General features: G+C 41.5%; 1 protein-coding gene across 1 annotated transcript; it reads left to right on the forward strand.

Moving 5' to 3' along the window:
* Positions 1-24: 24 nt before the first annotated feature.
* Positions 25-6,177, forward strand: prss16 (serine protease 16). Its single transcript, XM_076281857.1, has 12 exons — positions 25-266; positions 1,535-1,710; positions 2,004-2,103; positions 2,420-2,549; positions 2,743-2,866; positions 3,041-3,118; positions 3,247-3,294; positions 3,497-3,781; positions 3,933-4,074; positions 4,231-4,410; positions 4,670-4,821; positions 4,960-6,177. The coding sequence occupies exons 1-12, from the start codon at positions 206-208 to the stop codon at positions 5,020-5,022; spliced, it is 1,539 nt and encodes a 512-aa protein (XP_076137972.1). The 5' UTR covers positions 25-205; the 3' UTR covers positions 5,023-6,177.
* The last annotated feature ends 14,780 nt before the right edge of the window (positions 6,178-20,957 follow it).

Below are 20,957 nucleotides of genomic sequence, written 5' to 3' on the forward strand. Positions count from 1 at the left end.
CGTGCCCAAGCAAAGCTTTTTCATGTTAGGCCCACCCAGGCCACATCACTATCTTACAGAGAAGGACACATAGAGACGCATCTGTAAAAATAGATAAAGTTTCTTTGACGAATCTCTTAATAAGAAACTTCCCCAGCACCCAGGACCTCAAACAGGCAATAGTCTCACTCAGACTCTGTTCAGTGCTCACAGACCAACTGTCATCATGTATTTGTCAACAAGTCGCCTGACAATCATAATTTTCCTTCTGAACTACGTCTGTGCAGGTAAATCATAAATTACTCTTCAGTTTTAGTTTGCGTTTGAGTTGTTGGTAGTTGAAATGGTGGCAGTGATTGATGTGAAATTAATAGGACAGGGTAAATTAAAAAAAATAATGCCAATACGGTTTGTTGCAAAGGTTGTATAGGTATTAGTATAAGTATTTTCCTACTAGGATAGACTAGGCCTGCATTTAACGTTGTCCTGCGTACCATAACCCGCATGTATAGGACACCTATTCCAAACTGTCTGTGAGTGTGTTTATGATATCATGTATTTATTCCTCCAGCCTGGGAGTTTTAGTTGTTCCAGAAAGTAAACTGTCAACTAGGGGTGACCGATCATTTGCAGTTAGAGCACCCAAGCTTTGGAACAGCCTCCCTTATAACATCAAATCTGCACCATCTGTGGCTGTTTTCAAATCTAGTCTAAAGACCCACTTATATAAAATTGCTTTCCTTAAATAGTGAATGATTCCACTCATGTCTCTGCTAATTTATTATCATTATTATCATTTCTGTTTGTTTATCTTGTCTTGGGTACTTTACTGTATACCTTTTCTATTTTCTTTTTTATATATATTTAGTTAAGTTTGTGTTTGTAGTTTGGTAGTTTACTATTTTATCATTTTTATTATTATTATTATTTTTACTATTATTATTATTATTGTTGTTATCATTACTATTGTTTTGTTTTTTGCTTTGTTTTGTTTGTTTGTTTGTCTGTAGAGCACTTTGTGCTTGAAAAGTGCTATATAAATACATTTTATTATATTATTATTATTATTATTATTATTTATGGGGGAACTGTTAATTAATGTTGATGTGGGCTGAGCATGCCCAGTGTGTCAAAATTATTGTATAGACTACGCATAAACATTTAGTCTAGCCTGGGCTACTCTAACTGTCCAAAACACTCTATGCTGTTCTGTCGCTGATAACTTCTAATCAGTCAATTCATTTGGATGAGACGTTAGCTTGTAAGATAAACACGCGTTGACTTGGCAATGAAAATCACTCCTGCACTAGTTAGCGTAATAGCGTGAGAGCCTGCTTGTAGTTTATCTGATATGCTAGGCCTATAGGCTATAACTGTGATGGCCTGTATTTTGGTGTGCTTTGCAGTTTTGTATGTTTAATCGACCCTTGGCAGATGTAGTGCCACGTGCGTTAAAATGATAGCCCACATGTCCACAATGCGCCATCAAAAGTGTAATGACACCGACAGGGTTACAACATGATCTTTTGACGTAAGCTCCATGTGTCTGTCTTAGGACGAGTTCTTTGGCGGATCAAAGAACGTGTTCGTCAAGCACGGTATCAAAAGGCCAAGCAGCATTTGTTGGGGCATGCTTTAAGAGGACATCCACTCAAGAGCCATGCCAAAAACGGAGTTATCTACCAGGAACTGGATCATTTTGATAGCAATCGCAAGGACAAATTTCCTCAGGTAAAACTGACAATGGACTATTTCCTTCTTTATTAAAGCGTCGAGCCCAGGCATTCCTGGGTAAATTGATACATTTAATATGAAGAACATGACTTAGGCCTACAGTATGCCTATAATTTGTCAAAGAATATGTAAACAGACAACTCTAGATTAGTCACTGCACCGTGCACAGACTCACTAGAAAAAGGCACATAATGTTGCGATTTAGGTTATTTGAGTTGAACTTGAGCATGTAGACTTGCATGTGATAGCATGTATCAACTTCTGTCTGAACATTCTCTGTCTTCCCTCAGAGATTCTTTGTGAATGAAAAGTACTGGGAGGAACCCAATGGACCGGTCTTTCTTTTTATTGGAGGAGAAGCTGCAATCTCAGAAGTAGATGTTTTGGCAGGTATGACCCTAACGCACGTTCAAGTCAAGTTAATATGTTTTACACAACAAGGTTGACCCTAAGTGCTTTACAAATAACAAAATAATTTATAAATAATAAAATATAAATAATAAGAATAAAAAACAATAAGAATAAGAATGTGAAACAATGGGAAATTAACAGTGGTATTAACAGTGGTAATTATAGTGTTAATGAAAATGAAACTTGTGTTTTAAATGTTATGTACCATGTAATAGCACGTATCACTAGCACACAGGAAAAGCTGATAGAATATAACAAACGTTGTGTATTTGGGTTGTCTGTTATTATCTTCCAGGGCACCATGTTGACATGGCAGAGGAGCACGGAGCACTGATTGTGGCCCTGGAGCACCGTTTCTATGGCGAAAGCATGAATCCTGGGGGTCTGGACACAGAGGACCTGGCTGACCTGTCCAGCCAGCAAGCGTGAGAAAAAAACGTTGGGGAAACGTTTGATCAAATAATCAAACTCATGGAATGTGTGATACATTGGATATTCCTGTCATGATTTCTTGCAGAGATTATTTTGCGCACAAATATAAAGTTGGATTAGTATTTGTTGTAATATACAGACATGACAGACACCTGAGCCTGACACCCCTCCTTGTTTCCATTGCAGTCTTGCGGATCTGGTCACATTCCATCACTACATCTCAGAACGTTATCACCTTTCTGATAAAAACACCTGGATCAGCTTTGGGGGCTCCTATGGGGGGTCCCTCTCCGCCTGGCTGCGGGGCAAGGTACTGCTCTCGTGTGCAGCCAGCACCACCACAGTGGACTGTAGAGAGATGGATTGATACTGTGTGTGCTTGTAAAGATGGCGTGCAAGATGAGGAATGAATGGTACACAATGACGGACTGATCGGAGAGATGAAAGCTCAAAATGTATGTGTGTATGTTGCATTGTTTTCTAGTTCCCTCACCTCGTCTATGGTGCCGTGGCCTCCTCCGCTCCTGTTGAAGCCAAACTGGACTTTTCCACTTACAACAAAGTAAACTGAACTGTAGAGACAGGTTATTGGGTCCCAGGGTTTTTATACATTGAAGTGAAATTAATGTATATCACGTCTTTGCCGTACTATCTGTGGCATCGGTTTAGTTTTGTTTTCTTCAATTACAGGTTGTCGGACTGAGCTTAATGGATGAGAGTGTCGGTGGCTCTGCTAAGGTGAGACTGATTCAGAATTGGAAGTATAGGTGGATCATTTAAAGATGAGATTATGTTAATAGATGTCATAGCTGCAGTAGATAAATTAATTAATTGTTGGATAATTGTATTGGGGGTGGATAAATGGATTGTTGGAGGGAGGGATGGGATAGATGTGTGTGCATGTCAGCATGGATGTACAGTGGTTCTTGTCTCGCTTTAGTGTGTGGGAGATGTTTGGGAGGCCTTTGCTGCTGTCGAGGCGGCCCTTATGGGTGGGAATGAGACACAGGTGGGAAAGGACTTCTCTTGCTGTGACACCCCCAGCAGCTTGGATGACCAGATCGAGCTGCTCAGCAGCCTCGGTGACCTCATCGCTACCACTGTGGAGCTCAATGACATTGAAGGAGGCATGTCCATCGAGGAGCTCTGCACCCTAATGACCAATCAGAGTGAGCAATATGAGGAAGAAACCGAGGCATATGACCGTTTGGTCAATCTTATGGACGTAAGTAACTCAACTGCATATCACTTTACTCCAGTCTCTGGCTTGGAACATCAATCCCAGTAGCATTTTTGATCCATCTGTAATGGCACTAGCACCTGTAACAGGAGTCTGCTGCTTGACTGGTGATTACTGTGCTGTGTCTGTGGCTCAGATCTACAGGGATGTGGAGGACCTGCCCTGCCTGCTGTCTTCTCATGAGGACATATTGGATGAGCTGAGAAACACCACTAAATCCATGGATGGTTCCTCTGAGCGCCAGTGGTACTACCAGATGTGCACTGAGTTTGGCTTCTGTGAGTCGACAGCCTACATGTACTTTCGTATGGTCCCATGACGCATGTCTATAATTACACCTGCAGTGACTGTGTTAAGTATACTCTTTTGATCCCGTGAGGTGTTGCTAGTATGTGTGTTTTCATGGATGCATGTGTGTCCTTGTGTGTGTGCAGTCCAGACCTGTGAGGACGCCTACTGTCCTTTCTCCCGTATGTTGACTCTGCGTTCGGCCACAGAGCTTTGCACTGAGGTGTTTGACATCCCACAGGATAGGCTGCCAGGGCATGTGGCCTTCACCAACTTGTACTATGGAGGAAAAGACCCCGAAAACGGCAGAGTTCTTTATGTCAATGGTGGGAGTTGAAGCATTTGTTCAAATCATCCAGAATTTTGTCTTGTTTAATGTGTTTTTGGTCAACCTGTCTACAAATCATTGGAAGGAGAAATAATTAATTAAATAATTAGTTAAAAATAATTCATATACAATTAATCAATAAGTATATTTGTAATGCAAAGGTTATCTATAGTCCTACTATAACCTATAACCTATAGCCTACAGCTGGCAGTGCTTGCGTCACGCTGATGCCATCTTTGTCCTTTCTCCCAACCCAGGCGAGATTGACCCCTGGCATGAACTGAGTGTGACCAGCAACGGCACCTGGAAGAACAGGGGCCGTGCCATCTTCATCAAGGGTGCGTCCCACTGTGCTGACATGCAGGAAGAAGACAAATCAGACAGCGCTTCACTGCGAGAGGCCAGAGAGGTGAGGGAGTGGGAGAAGAGCAGGAGAAATGGGTTGCATGAGACCAACAGCACTCTTTTTTTATCTCTTTTTTCCTTTCATTCTTTCTTCCATCCTTCCTTCTTTCATTTCTTTCTCTCTCTCTCTCCACGTCCACAGGGGATTGAGAGCCACGTGGCCATGTGGCTGAAGACTGCTGCGTGGGAGCGCATGATGGCCTGAGCAGGCGGCCAGGCTGCAGACGGCTGATGTTCCACAGGCTGGCTTGACCACAGCGTTTTCTCCACTAATCATCCAGCTTTAGAGAAAATGTTTGGAGATGTAGGCTAATGAGTTGGTGTGTTGCAGTTGAAAGGGATAAAACATTTCCATGAGATGCTAGTTAGATGTTATGTTTGTATTACATTTAACTATTAGTTTTTTTCCAGGCTGCATAGACTGAATAAGTGTGGTGAAAGCATTGCGAGGTTTCCCCTATTAACTGATGTTGGGAAGGCGTTTTTCCAGCATGACTTATAGCGCTCTGTGCTGGCCGCTGGGTTCAGCGCAAAATAGTAGTGGCCACCGCGTGTGTGGACAAGAGCTTGCTGAGCCACTGAACAGTCATTGAAAATAATGGGTTTTAGAACGCAGTGGTGCTGTTGTCACATTGTATGTGAAGGCTGCATAACTCAAATTGCAGTCTTGGTTGGTATGAATTATCTAATAAATCTAATAAATGTGCTCAGAATGTGCCCCCCCCCCCTCCCAGTTATTATCCTGTAGGTTTTCATATGCCCAGTAGGGGGCGCCATAAGCCCATGCTTCTGTGTGTCTTCTCTTCTAGTTCTAATCCAAGTGCATCAAAGTGATTCCATAGTCTGGGCTTCACTACACAGCCATACTTTTTATGATTGACATTAGACAGATATATTTAAAAAAGGATCATTAGTTCACCAAGAGTGTATTTGATATGACTATGCAACCGCATCTGTTGTAAGAACAGTCCCTTTCAATCCTGAATTTCATGCAATCATTACAGGTTCTGTGCCTTGTGCATAGAATCAGATCAGACTTGTAATCTGAGGACTTCACCAGGTCACAAGAAAGTTGCAGTGCCAAATCTGAGGTACAGTGTAGCCATACAATTTTTTCTCAGACCTGACCAGCAGAGTGCACAGTGATGCTTTCCTGAAGCCTACAGTAGGCTGTAAGACCTGCAAGAAAAAATATGAATAGTTGATTCAGAAATTTGCATTTTACAATGGTCATGTTGCAAAATATCCAAACACAGAGAGTAAATAAAAAAATACTTCAAATGGCACCCCGATGTCAGTCTAAGTGAAGACTGTATTGATGACATTTTGCCATTTTGTAATAAACTCATTTGCTTCTGTGTGTCTTGGTGAATGATGAATTAATGGTACACAAGCAAGCATTGTAGTATCTAGATGCATGTTAATCTCTCACTACTGCAAGATAGAGTGTATTAAAGTGGAAGTGTACGTAGAGGTCGCATAAACTGTGAACTGGATCACTCTATCTCAAGTCAGACAGAATATTGGAAAATAGTTGCTGCATTGTCTCAGATTTTGTTCAGAATTTGTCTAAATAATGTTTAGGTCCCAAAAGACCAGTACTTATTCTTTGTTAAATTTCAATGTAGTCCAACATTTTTTCATTCCTGATTTGTCATCATTTTTACACCCTCAATCATGACATTGGAGGACATTTTTGGACATCAATATCTTAAAAAATACTTTTATAGCCAAACTTAACCAAAAGCATGTTCAGGATGACTGGATCATTGAGTCTTCCAAACTTTTTTGCACTCACATGGCATCAATTAGTATTTTGTCTGCTTGTTAATGTGTATTTGAGCTCTCCACAACAAATGAACATGAAGATATTAAGGATAAAAGGAGGTGTGATTGCATTTATTGGTATTTTTTATTTTTTTTAAATGGTATGTGGGGTAGAAGGAACATGTACAGTATCAAAGTCCTCCCAACATCTCTCCTGATACAGCTACCCTGTCTCTCAATGGATCCTACTGATGACATTCAATACTCCACAAAAAAAGTGGGTGTTTGGAGCATTTTGTAAATGTATGAAAAAAAATAAGACTGAAATATCCCATTTACTTAAGTATTCAGATCCTTTGTTATGATGCTTGCAATTTAGCTCTGGTGCATCCTATAAGTAAGTAAGTATAAGTATACTCTTTTGATCCCGTGAGGGAAATTTGGTCTCTGCATTTATCCCAATCCGTGAATTAGTGAAACACACACTGCACACAGTGTGGTGAAGCACACACTAATCCCAGCGCAGTAAGCTGCCTGCATCAACAGCAGCGCTCGGGGAGCAGTGAGGGGTTAGCTGCCTTGCTCAAGGGCACTTCAGCCATGCCTACTGGTCGGGATTCGAACCGGCAACCCTCCGTTACAAGTCTGAAGTGCTAACCAGTAGGCCACGGCTGCCCTGCATCCTACCTCTATCAATGGTCCTTGAGATGCTTCTACAACTTGATTGGAGTCCACCTGTGCCTAAATTAATTCATTGGACATTGTTAGGAGAGGCACATATCTGTTTATGTAAGGTCTCACAGTTGAGGGTGTATGTGAGAATTGTCCGTAGACCTACGAGACAGGATTGTGTCAAGACACAGATATAGGAAAGAACATTTCTGCAGCCTCTATTTTCTCTTTTTTTATACATTTACAAAACACTTCAAACACCTGTTTTTTGTATTGGAGTATTTTGTATAGATTGACGAGAAAAAAATTATTGAATGCATTTAAAGATGAGTCTGAAACATAACCAAATGTGGAAAACTTGAAAGGGTCTGAAAACTTTCTGGTTGCACTGTATATCACAGAACTCCTACAGACCTATACACCCTCCTGTTCACTATGATCATCTACAGCTGGATTAGGCTCGCCACAATGGGAGCAAAGACCTTCTCATATGCTGCACCCAAACTGTGGAACTCACTCCCCTCACACCTCTCGACTCTATCTCACAATTCAAAACCCTCCTTTTTCAGGACTTTAATGTGCCTTTTTGTTTTTCATTTTGTGTGCTGGTATTGTTTTTACTGTGTTTTACTCGATCTTGGATGCTTTGAAAGGTGCTGTGTAACAGTAAATGTATTATTATTATTTATTGTTATTATTTAGTATATGGGAATAGTTCAATGTATAATCATGTACAAAGAACATGTAGTACCGTGTTTCATCCATAGATAAATACACTTAGTTAATTACACTGTACATGCTTTTCAATTCTTGTCCCTGAGGTAAAACAATGATTTAAACTCTATTTCTATACATTGAACTACTTCCACATACTTTATCATGTGTTTATAGCTGACCCGAACACCATTTTAGTTCTTTGAAAATGACAGAAATTTGTAACCTTCCCTTGATTTATTCTTAATATTGCTCATTGTATGTGGAGAACTCAAACATTGGCATAGCATGAATAAAATAATATTTTGAAGTAAAATAATGATGGTTACCAAATCAATACCCTCAGTGTTGTTATTATGACCGCCTAGCGAAGCGGTCATATAGGGATTGTCAAAGTTTTTTTTTTTTTTTTTTTTTTTTTCGTCATCTACTTCCTGAATTTTTGGTCAACGATACCCGGGACACTGAACCACCGGGACACATGAAATTTGGTGGGTATGTAGCCCCACTAGACTTTTACGGAAAAATTTCGTTTGGTCCCCGGGGTCCACTCCCCCCCCCGGTGCTGGGCCCCCCCGAACCGCAAAAAAAGCAGTTTTTCCTAAATAACAACCTGAACCGTGGCACCGAGGATGAAGAAATTTTTATGGTATGTTGGTCTCAAGGGCCCACATCAATCTGGCCCATAATCACTCATTTGTGATTTGCACCCCCCCGGTAAAAAATGAAAATGCAATATTATTCTGCTTTAATCGCCCCTATCTTCAGTTAAGATGTTCAGAACTGCACCAAATGTTATTTGTATGATTGACCTGGCATTCTCTGGGGGTATGCCAAGTTTCGTAGAAGTTCATCCATGGGGGGGTCTTAAAAAAAATAGATTATGTGTACATTTAGTGACTGTACACTCATTGGCCTGTAGATGGCGGTGCACACATATATACATGCACACACACACAGGCACCCACATACTATCGGTATTAGAACGGTCGATACATAATTACAAATTCAGTAGGATTAAAAGAAAGCCAAATATTCATCATCATCATCATGGCTGCATTTCCAGTATTGGCGATAAGTAGTCGTTTGTCCACTAGATGGCGCATCGTTGCAGTGAGACGTAATTTTGTTGGAAGTTAAACGTGGGTTGGAATAACAATGGACGCTTCCTACAAGGACTATAGTTTACCGCAGAGAACGTCTAATAAGGATAGGATGATGTTCACATGAAATGAAGGGTTCAGATGCAAAAGCCTCTAAATGCCACCTATGTCAAAAATGAGATAAAGATGGTGAGGGGATGCTCTCCACACATAGTATACGCTAATCAAATAATTTAACTTCTAAACCCACTAAATACCACTCTCTTCCTGGTCTGAAATATCGATTTATAGGCAAAAACCTATAGGAGCCTGAATTTAAATGCTCATTTAAAAGAAAAGTAGTCAGACGGATTTAGAGGGTTTTGCATCTGAACTCTTCAAATGTAATTCCCATTTCTTCTTGAAGCCGAAATAAATCTGAGGATGTTTATCGGACATGCTTGGTTTTTACCAGAGGTGGGACCAAGTCACTGTTTGGCAAGTCACAAGTAAGTCCCAAGTCTTAGCAGTCAAGTCCAAGTCAAGTCCCAAGTAAAGACAGAGAAGGGCAAGTCGAGTCCAAGTCCAAGTCACCTCAAAGCCAAGTCAAGTCCAAGTCCAAGTCCCAACCTTTTTCAAGTCCTGAACAAGTCATCAGGTACTCTTCACTTAATAATGCCATTATTAGACTATCGATCATAATTTTAAGACATCAATCTAATCTACAGTATGTTTTTTATAAATACAGATTAAAATATGTTCAATGGTTCTGTCTTGAAATCTTTTACGATATATGCATGTGCATACCTGTGAAATATACGCATGAGCCTACCTGGGTAATCTGTACAAAACGGAAAGCTACAAGACACTCAGCACAGCAGCAAATATATATTGTTTTTCCAAATTGTGGCGTCCACTGTAAGGATGAATAATAATTTGACTGATGCCGTTTCACTGTGTTAGGCCACAGATTTGCCTGCAAACAATTTATTAGGCTGTCTGCCAGTGGCGACTCAAAAGGGAAGCCAAGGTCATGGTTAATGATTACAATAAATGGTGACGAGAAGAATCGTCACATAGGCTACATTAGTAAATTGCTGCAGTTAAATATTTTACGCTTTTATTAGGGCTGTCAAACGATTAAAAAAATAACTAATTCATCTCATATTTTGAAATGAATTAATCTAGATTAATTGCGATTAAAAAGTACATTTTTCTCCCTAAAGACTAAGCTTCTTATATGCCATATTAAATACAGCATAAATCACTTTTATTACTGAGTAACCACAAAGGTAAAAGTAAAACACTTCTATATTATTTAAAGGATAATAATGACAAAGTAATTTTGTTTTAAAGCATTCATTTCTTAAATACTATACATGTGATGCTGTTTAACTCATTTGTAAAAGGTGCACTGTCACTTTAAGCCCATGTGTGCCACTGTCCACACGTTCTCCTAATGATCTTTTTTTACCAGCTCCATTCAAATATAGCTATGGCTAGTCCACAAACTCTAACATTGTTGGTGCCACATGTATAGCACAATACTAACAATGATAAGCATGATATTAATTTGGCACAAACAGCTTTCTTTCCTTTGGAAATAAAAGCATGTAATGACATGATGCTTGCTAGACATTTTCTGTTTGTAATTAAAAGTGAATTATAAGCTTGGTATAGCCAGTAGCCACCTAGCTACGTTGAATGCGTTTCAATCGGCATAATATCATGTGCTAATGATAATATCACGTAAACGAATTATTGAAGACTCACCAGTTCCATTACACAAAGGCAAAGACAACTCTTCATATTCTTGTCCATTTTCCAAATCACAGTGAGTGCAGCCTATGTCAAAGTGCCCTGGCTCTCACAGTTTATAACAGTAGTGAGTACCGGATAAATCTGCAATTTCCTCTAATCTCGTCTTTGTTTCCTTCACGATTTCCCTTCATAGGCCTACGTTTCTCTCCCTTTCTTGCGCGCTGAGACGCGTTCTCAATTAAATGGAGTAGGCTAGCATATGTTCAAGTTGGATCTTAATGGAGAGGACCCGAAACGTATCATCTTTATGTAACATGCTGTTGATACATTTTGACATTGTAAACGTTCTCTAACAAGAATGCAAATCAGTTTGCAGTAAAGCTAATATTTATTTACACACAGTGCGTGATGCGTGTGGTGGTAACAGCAGCACTGATCACTGTGCTCTTCCTGTTTGTGTCCACTATGTGTTTTGTTTTTCTCGTTGCGAGGTGAAAGCATCTCTGGGGTGACTGGCGAGACTTTTTTGACTCGAGACATGTCAAGTCATTACAAGTCAAAGAGGCAAAGTCCGAGTCAAGTCTCGAGTGAATAGTATTCAAGTCCAAGTCGAGTCGCAAGTCATGCCGAATTTTATCAAGTCGAGTCTGAAGTCATTAAAATCATGACTCGAGTCTGACTCGAGTCCAAGTCATGTGACTCGAGTCCACATGTCTGGTTTTTACTGCAGGTACGTTAATCTTATAATATCAATAAGGACCTAGGTAATGTTACCGTTAGCGTTGGTTGAGTGATGGAGGCCAATTTGATTGATTGCATTTGTAGAAAACTATAAATGCGGTTATACCAAGCAAATTGATAGCAGCACTGTAATTGTATCTTTCGACTGTCATTTGTTGAATGTGCTAAAAAAATCATTCTGTGCAATGGAAGATTTACCAACGTTACACCGGTCTGATACAGTTTTGCCTATACATGCGTGAGACTGTGACGCCTGTTTATTTTCTGTATAAGTGCGTGCAGGGTGTGAGAGGGGAAACGATGTGCTTTGATTCCAGCTTGGTAGTCTGTGAAATTAAAAAGCACGTGTGTGTGAAGTATCCAAACAATGACACCTTCATTTCATTATGGCTGCTTTAGCAACACACCTTAAGCTACTGTGTAGTGGGTCCCATTTAGAAGTGGCTACTTCATTCGCGCTTTCCTTGACTCATGGAGCTGCGTGAATTTTATTACAACTTTTCGCCACGATATGGCAGTTTAAGTCTGCTTGATACTGTAAGGCGTAAGCCATTGGTTTCCAAAGGAGATTTTATTTGTGTCGCCAGCATAGCCTATTGACAATTTATGTTGTAAATAGGCCTACCTTATAAGCCTACCTGTAGCTTAGGGAAGCTAACAGCTTTCTATTAGGATCTAGTTTGTTAGTTACAGTTTTGTCATAACTCCCTGATGCATTTTTGCATTTAGAATAGCCAGAGCGTGAACAATATCGGGTGCCTATGGACTAGGCTTGGTGAACCCAGCCTGATCTGCCCGCTATTTATTTTTTGATTTCTTAAAAGATTGAGGTTGGTCTGGTGAAAGCCAGACTAGCCATGGACCTCAGTTACACAATGCAAGGGAACATGAATCAGCCTATATTTGCATGAACAATAACGGACAACAGCTCTTCAACTTTGGCCCGTTAAAATGTGTATGAACAGTCTAGCGACGCATTTCATCAAGGCCCATTTGGACATGTCAGTTATTTCCACTAGATGTAAAACAGCATTTCGTTTCAGACTACTGTTACTTAATTTGTGCATTAACAATAACGTTTCAGACTACTGTTACTTAATTTGTGCATTGACAATAAAGTATTACATGAACTAAAGATGACTAAAATCTTATGTAGAAGAAGAAACATTCACAAAAAGTCCATCCATCCAAAAATGACCTTTGTTTTTGATAGCTGTTGAAAACGGCATGGAACTGACAGAGATGTTTTTGTTTATAAATAAATAAATAAATAAATAACATTATGCTGATACCTTTTGCTTTTCCCAAATACAATGTAGCCTACAGGTGTAAGTGACCTTTCATCAATCCAGTTGCAATGGATGAACTGTGATGAACTGCCCTACTTGTGATTGTTAAGAGATGTTTAGAGAAGGTTTTATAACAATGCTACATCTTCTTTGGCTATTCTACAATCTATTCACCTTTTCAGCACCAGTAGTCTACTCTCTGTGCAGCCGCACACACACACTCAGGCATGCCAAACAAGCATACACAAAAGTTTTAAGAGTGGGGGATGGAGTAAAATATGGAGACAAATTGAAGTGTGATTTATTTTCGCGGAACGGATGTACAGGACTGAGCGGCGGTCATATTTTGTACCGCTATGCGGTACATCTAGTTTTTGCATGTTTTTCCAAAATGTAGGGCCTTATAGAAAAGTAAACTTTTAATGGTTAAGTCATGCTGAGAACATGATTGTCTTACGTCCTAATGATACAATTTGGGACCGATTCATGATATGGACAACATATGAACAAAATCTGAGATGCTGCAGCAACAACCTTATCTGATTTGACACGGAATGACCCAACAGCAGTTTTCTTGGTGTACTGTACATCTGTAGTGATGAAGTGTGTGTGTGTGTGTGTGTGTTTGAGAGAGAGAGATAGAGAGGGAGGGAGAAGGGATACAGAAAAAAGGGACTGTGTGTTATGGAAGGTGAAGAGGACATGTTATCCCGGGCCATCTGTTTCTCTCAGAGCTGGACACCTGATTTGTCCTGTGTGTGTGTGTGTAGAGAGACCTTTGTGTGATTTTGTTTTAATATATGCATCTTTATATGGCAGAGGGAAAGAGGAATGTATCTGTTTGTGCTAGAGGAGGCAGAGGTTGTGTGTGTGTGTGTGTCTCTGTGTGTGTGTGTGTATGTGTGTGTGTGTGTCTCTTTGTGTGTGTGTGTGAGTGTGTGTCTGTGTGAGGGTGGGTGGTGGGCTCCTGCCATTCTGCCCTGCCCACCACTGATTGATGATCTCCACTCCCCTGGGGTCATGCAGGTCATGACCTCTCTACACTGACCTCCCCACTGAGAGCCCAATCTCCCCCTCCTAACACACACACACACACACACACACTCATTCCATCAAAACATCACACACTCATCACACATATGGACTAACCCCTTGTTACAACAACCTTATACTCCATTTGCACAAACACTCACCCACACATGCTAACTCTGCACACACACACACACACACACACACACACACACACACACACACACACACATACGTTCTGTGCCTCTTTAACAACAGTTGTAATGTCCATTTGAACACTCACAAATGCACTTTTACACATACACAGGCACACTCATTCCCATTTGCCTGTTTTACAGGGTATACTTAACAGCACAACTACACCAGTGAGAATAGCTGTCATGTAACTCTGTAGCTCTGCTTGAAAGCCCTGAGAGCCCTATAAGAGCCCTAGTTTGAAGAATGTGTAGAAGAAGTGTGGATGGGACATTATTCTGGGTTTTGTTTATGCTAAGTAACATTTTAGTGGCTAAGGTGATTACTGAGGGAAGGTATGCTCATTATCGAAGGTACACGCTGTAAGGCCAAATGTCAGGAATTGTACATTTTGCATTGTCAGAATGTGCAGTCTAAGTCATGGTATTGTGCAGTGTTAGTCAGGGGATACAACAGGGGGAAGTAAGTCATACATTTTAACAATCTTCAGAAAATAATTGGGAAAGCGAAATTGTTGCTGGAGTTCACTGATTTGAAAGGGTTAATAGGTGGAACAACAAGGGATAACAGAATTCTTGTCTATTAGATTTAAATCTGTTCCTTAGATTTCTAGCAAACGCCCTGGGCCTGTGTGTTGATCTTTCGTCCTTGGATATAAATCCATTAAGGACTTGTAGACCTCCACTTGGATAGCTGGAGAAGCCAGATCCACCCTGGATGATCCATGGACAGGACTGAAGCATGCATGGGAAGCAGTTCCCTTAGGCCCTGAATGATCTCCATAAGAATGTCAAGACAGCGAGGAGACCATGAAGGCCGGTAATGCTGATTGAAGAAACATTCAGGAAAATATTCACTGGTATATGTCTGCACCATCTCTTTTTTTGTCAGAGATTATTACATGAAGACATATTCTTTATCACCACCGGTATATTTGACAAAGATCATGTACACATCTGGTTGCTCACACATTCACACACTCTCTAGTCCATGGCTGTATGCATCCATGTCCACTCTGGTTCTAGTCCTAACCATATCACTTCACACCGCCTTCCTTTCTCACACATCATCCTCACATTATGGGCTTGGTCAATATGTGACATTTGCACATACAGCCTTTCACGCATGCCTTCCAATGAGCTTTGAGGTGGCATCTGCGTCTTCTGAGCACATTGGCACATGCATGCCTTGCCTTGACAGCTCCTGTGATGTCCTGTCTCCACACATTCATGTTTGAAATAGTTTGATATCTCACATTCATTTCCAGACCCATGCAAACAGCCACACAAACAGAGAGAGGCACACAGCATTTTAAATAAACTAGGCAGGTGACAATCAGTCATAAAAATGGAAGTTCACATTTCTCACTCTGGCATGCAAGCAAGCAGCAGAGGTGTTCAGCGGAATGGTAAAGCACATTTTCTTCCTCTCACTCCATCTTTCTCTTGCTTTCTTTCTCTTTTGCTCTCTCCTGCTTTCTTCTCTGTCTCCCCCTTCCATCTACCCTTTACTCCCTCCTCCTCTCCCAATCTCCCCATCCTTCTGTTTTTCTCTCTCTCCCTCTCCCCCTCTCTCTCTCTGCTCTCTCTTCTCCTCTCCCTCACTTCTCGCCAGCTCCCCTGATCAATGAGCAAGTGCCAGAGCCACAACTATTAATCAGGGCCTATCGGCTATCTGTCTCCCCCAACAACCAATCACAGGAGCCCGACAGCTGGCCCATGACAAATGGAACAGGGAGGGGGCAGACTGGGGTGGGGGTTGGGGTGCGGAGAGAGGCACACTTTATCTGATCTTAGCCAGGTCACAGCACTACGCCACTTACAGATGACTCCAGAGGCTGCCCCCCCTCACACACACACTAACCTGCGTGGGTTTGTATCAACATCATACAAAACACAAAACATGCTTCAGAATTTCGACATATTTCAGACTACTGACCCATATCATAGACAACACTCATAAAAGACGCATAAACAAACATGGTAGCACTACAGATTTTGTTTGTTTTTCCACGCTTTTCGTGTTTATTTTAGTCGTTTTCATGCTTTTCATGACATAGGCATACCTTATGCATTTTGGAGGTAATGTCTTGAGTTTATGTGAAATCTTTCAACCCATTTCTTAAAATTCTTTTCTTTCATTTATTGTTTAATCTTTCTGTCTTTGCTTTGTGTTTGTTTTACATACATATATATATATATATATATATCGTAGTTTCTTTTCCTCTCTTGTTGTTTCTTTTGTACTTTAGTTACAACAAAGCCCACACATTTGCTCAGGTTTCTGCCGTGGTAAATGATCTTCAGCGCTCCATTCAGCTGAAAGAAAGGCCGGCCTGTACTGCCTACTGGATGGTGCAGCTGCGATGGGGAGACTGTTAGTGAGAGTCTACTGGCAACAGGCCTACGTGATGCAGAGCAGCTCCTCCTCTGGATTTATGGCTCTTCTTGCCTTCACATCTCTCCTTTGCCCCCGTTGCTTACCACCTCTCCCTCCCTCTGTCCTTCTTCACATCTGTCCATCCATCATTCCCATGGCTAGCGGAAGAAGATTAATCCCTTCTTCCCATCCCTCACTCCTGTGGACAGATGAGAGTGGGAGGGAGGAGGTGGAGGGGAAGGATAGGGGAGCTTTGGATTACTTTCTCATAACACTGTAAAAAGAAAAACGGTATCATATTACCTGCAATGTATGTCCATATATTACCAGTCACCAAGAAGGTATAATCTCCAAGAGGACCTTATCACGGTGTTTGAGTGTGCGTGTGAGAGGTGATACACACACATCTGAAAAGCACTGTTTAGTGTGCTTTGCCGTTTGTATGTGCCTGAATACTGATAGTAAATGTATAATTTTCTCATAGTGATGAGTGTTTTTACATTCATTAGACACTTAGATTTAGGGTCTCTGTCTCCCAGTAGCCTACAACGGATGTGTCCTTAAACCCACATTCAACCTTGACAAGTATCTACAGAGCATCATTCCCCATCAGCAGCTAATATTAACTCAATAATGTGCCACACAATATCCCCAGGTTAACAGCAAGCAACATACAGTCCGCTGGCTGCCTGGCTGACAACAAGCATCAATCAATGAAAGGACACACCAGCCCTGGACTGTCATGGCATGCAGCCAAGTCAGAGGATTGGGTTTCATGAGTATCACATCTCAGAGAGCACAGACCCCACATCCAGCCCAACAGCACACGGGAACGCTAATACACTGCCCCTGTGTCAACATCCTGCAAGACGTCAACATTACACCTGCTTGTGCTGAACTGGTCAAGTTGTTTCACCTCCTTCACAACACAATGAGAGCTCATTAGCCCATGTGATCTGATTGCCTTTGCAGTGAAAAGCTGTCATGGTGTTTATATGTATGTCAGTCTGTGCTATGGGAAGCAGCGAGGTTAAAGAATCAGAGCATCCGTAGGGCCAACAAGGCAGAACTGAGCTAGTCTGAATTCTCTCTCTCCGCACCTTTCCTTTTTTCCTTCTCTTTTTCTCCTCCTCCTTCCCCTATTCCCTCCCTCCTTTTGCTTTCCGCACACAGTGACAGGTAGATTAAGGGGTGTGATAGATGCCCCTCTCTGTATCTCCCTTTTGCCATCTCCTCCCTCTCTCTCTCCCTCTATCTATCACGGCTGCTGCTGTAATTGCGGCTGTGTTGGGCTGGCACTGCAAGCCTCCATCCATCTCCTTAATAACAAACAGTCAGGGAAACGGATGGAGCTTGGGCCCTGAGTTAATCTCCATCTGTAAGGAGACCAGTGGAGGGTGGTGTGTGTGTGTGTGTGTGTTTCTATGTGTGTGTGTGTGTGTGTGTGTGTGTGTGTGAGAGAGAGAGAGAAAGAGAGAGAATGTGTGTGTGTGTTGGGGTGGGGGTGGTGGGGTGTGTGTGGTGGGGGTGAAAGGACAGAGAAAGGAGACAGAGAGAGAGCTGCTATGTTTTTCTTATTTTGTGATTCTCTTTTTTGGACCTGGTTATGAAAAAAATAGAAATAAAAATGGAAGATAGGCATAAAAGATCATCAAAAACATGTCCCATGTCTTTAAGAGACTATGTAGACAGGTAGCTATTTATTCTACATGGTATTGAAAAAAAGAACTCTCCAAGAGGAGGGAACACATATGGCCACTTAGCCATGTTAGGTTGGAGAGAGACAGTGAGAGAGATGAAGTACAGAGATGAGAAAGTGAGTACACACTGTGTGTGTGTGAGAGAGAGAGAGAAAGAGAGAGAGTGTGTGTGTGTGAGAGAGAGAGAAAGAGAGAGATATAGGGTGATGATGGATATTTACGAGAACAGAGGCCAGGCAACACAGAAACTGGAGAGGTGCACCCTTGTAAAAAAGCACTCTTCTCCTTTTCTTTCTCTCTGTCTCTCTTTCTTCCTCCCCCTTTAAAGACAGGCCACGGTGATGGGGGCACCCCCTTCATTTTGGAGGTTCCACTGCTTGTGAGGGTATAGGGGGTCACTGTGGCCATTTACACTTTAGGACTGAGTCAACATCGAGCCTGGGTGGCCAACGTTACTTCTAGCAAGGGCAGAAGGAGTGGATGGATGCAATGAGTCTGGGCAGACCAGTGCTTTTCTGCTGAGAGTGGGGATGCATGTCTGCATAGACAACCTCTGGCTTGGTAGGATTCCATTGATTTGATTAAAACACTAATGGCTTTTCTCTGTGCAACTGGGAATTGATTGTCATTTTGCATCCCTCTGTCAACCTGTGAAAGCTGCTGACGTGTGGCTCTGCTGTGGGGTTTTGACAAGACTCCAGATGAATGATTGGTGTCTAAGAACCTAGTTAATTTGCCAGTTGTTGAAACATTTTCTTTATGGATGAGTGTATTTTCCTGTGGTCATTTCCTGCTAATCCATAATAAGAATTGGTTATAGAATCTGATTGGGGCAATGTCAACTTCTTGATCGGTGGCATGTGATCTTCTAGAGGGTAACAAATCCCTAACTCCTCTGAAGCCAGGCCAGGGCAGCTGAAGAGGCAGAAGAGGTGAACTACATGTCTGTCCCGCTGGGGCGTATTTATCACATATTGATCTATAAAACATGCAGGGACTCTCTTAGTCAGTCCCCTGGTGGAGCTTGTATGCAGATTTGTTTTCAGGCCAGTGATCAGGCCTTGTGAGCTCATTAAAGCTATCAAGTTCTGAGCAGAGCAGGAGATGAGGGACTGAGGAGCCAGGGTGCAGGAACACTTCTAGAAGAGCTTACATGTGAGGCATGGCATCCCCAGTCACTGGAAGCCACTAGTCTCATTCAAAGAGGACATGGTTATCATTAACGGAGAATCACGGCCATTTTTCACATAGATCTGTTTCTCGAGGTCACCGAGAATTGTCGGTACGGAAAAAAAAAACGAACACCATCGGTTCTACCTACCTCGAGTTGCTGCAGCCAACAGCTAGAGCTGCCAGGCAGCTACAGTGCTACACTCTGGGGGCATGAACATGGGGGCTTATGAACCATAGTGGAATAATTACTGTAACATATTAATAATTTTACTGAATATTTACTCAGTAGTTGCTCAGTAATTAAGTTGGGCACACATCTCATCAGCATTAGTACTCCTTAAATGTGCATAACTACCAAACAGTTCTGCCATGGATGGATGCCGAGTATAGTCATAGTGATTATGCATGCTGAATGCATCCTACAAAAGGCAATGCTAATCCTATATATAACTGATATGTTTACCAGTGTTAAAATATTCAAAGATTATTTTTCATCCTTTGACTTTCATGCATTCTCATGAAAATCAAATACTCATTGGTTTCATTTGTCATTTGGCAAGAGTTGGATATGCCTACCAAATTAAATGAAATTAAGCAGTAATTGGAATGAATGAATGAATAGACTTTACTGTCATGTCAGGCATAAAAATTGTCTATTTATATGGGATATTGAAGAGGCTACTTGGCCTCTATCCTTTGGTCATCCATGAGTGTAGCCTGACTCAGGAGCCTTGACATTGACTCTATGAACACCGAACAGTGACAAAGAGCCTGGCTGGAACTGACAAACAACCACATAAAGCCAGTAGCCTAACACTCAAAATAAACTGATCCATGGTATTAAGTGTCCAATGACACAACAGGGGCCCTCATTTAAAATCCACCACTGCACACATAAAAGTTTCTGAATCCAGAACTTAAGCTTCAGTCAAAATGTAGCCTAGCCCAGTGTTTTTCAACCTTTTTTGTGCCACGGCACACTTTTGACACTTAAAATGTCCCACGGCACTAACATCCTGTGTGAAGAAAAAATAAACATACCATAGCCTAAAATTTCAAATAATACACAGATATGGCCTTATTATGGCTTCTATGCAAGACCTGCTCAATAAAACAAGCGCCCTCTGTTTCATTTGTAGGTGACTATATCTAATTTAATTGTTGTTATGAACGGGATATGTGATGATTCTGTGAATACTGGATATGGGGCCCACGTTGTACAATACCTGCATACAAAAAACAGTGCAATCATACAATCAATGAGAGTTATAAATTCTTTGATGCAACAGTTGCTTTTCTGGACCAGTGAGTGACATTTGGGTAATTTTCTGCGGCACACCTGATGATCTCTCACGGCACACAGTGGTTGAAAAACACTGGCCTAGCCTACTCTAAAACTTGTTCTAATGTATTCTAGGCTAGGCTATGCACAAGCCTACACTACTTACAGAATAGGCCTAGCCTATGTATCCTCCATATTGGAGTTAAGGCAACAGGATGTGGAAATAACCCATTACAACGTGAATTGAGAGAGTGACGCATTGATATCCTTGGTCGGCGCAGTTGGTTCGCTGTAAGAGGTCTCTCTGGCTGTGATCATTACTATTAGGAATGACCCTCCCGCCGCGTTGAAAGGCT

The sequence above is a fragment of the Alosa pseudoharengus genome, unplaced genomic scaffold, assembly GCF_046254945.1.
Source record: "Alosa pseudoharengus isolate Yale_2024_CS ecotype anadromous, Long Island Sound unplaced genomic scaffold, YU_APseudo_1.1 YU_APseudo_1.1_scf_13, whole genome shotgun sequence".
NCBI classification, from domain to species: Eukaryota; Metazoa; Chordata; class Actinopteri; order Clupeiformes; family Clupeidae; genus Alosa; species Alosa pseudoharengus.

Coding starts and splice junctions, on each gene's coding strand:
- prss16 (XM_076281857.1), top strand. CDS start 206: ATGTATTTGTCAACAAGTCGCCTGACAATCATAATTTTCCTTCTGAAC. Junction 1,711..2,003: donor GCAAGGACAAATTTCCTCAG/GTAAAACTGACA, acceptor GTCTTCCCTCAG/AGATTCTTTGTGAATGAAAA. Junction 4,822..4,959: donor CACTGCGAGAGGCCAGAGAG/GTGAGGGAGTGG, acceptor CCACGTCCACAG/GGGATTGAGAGCCACGTGGC.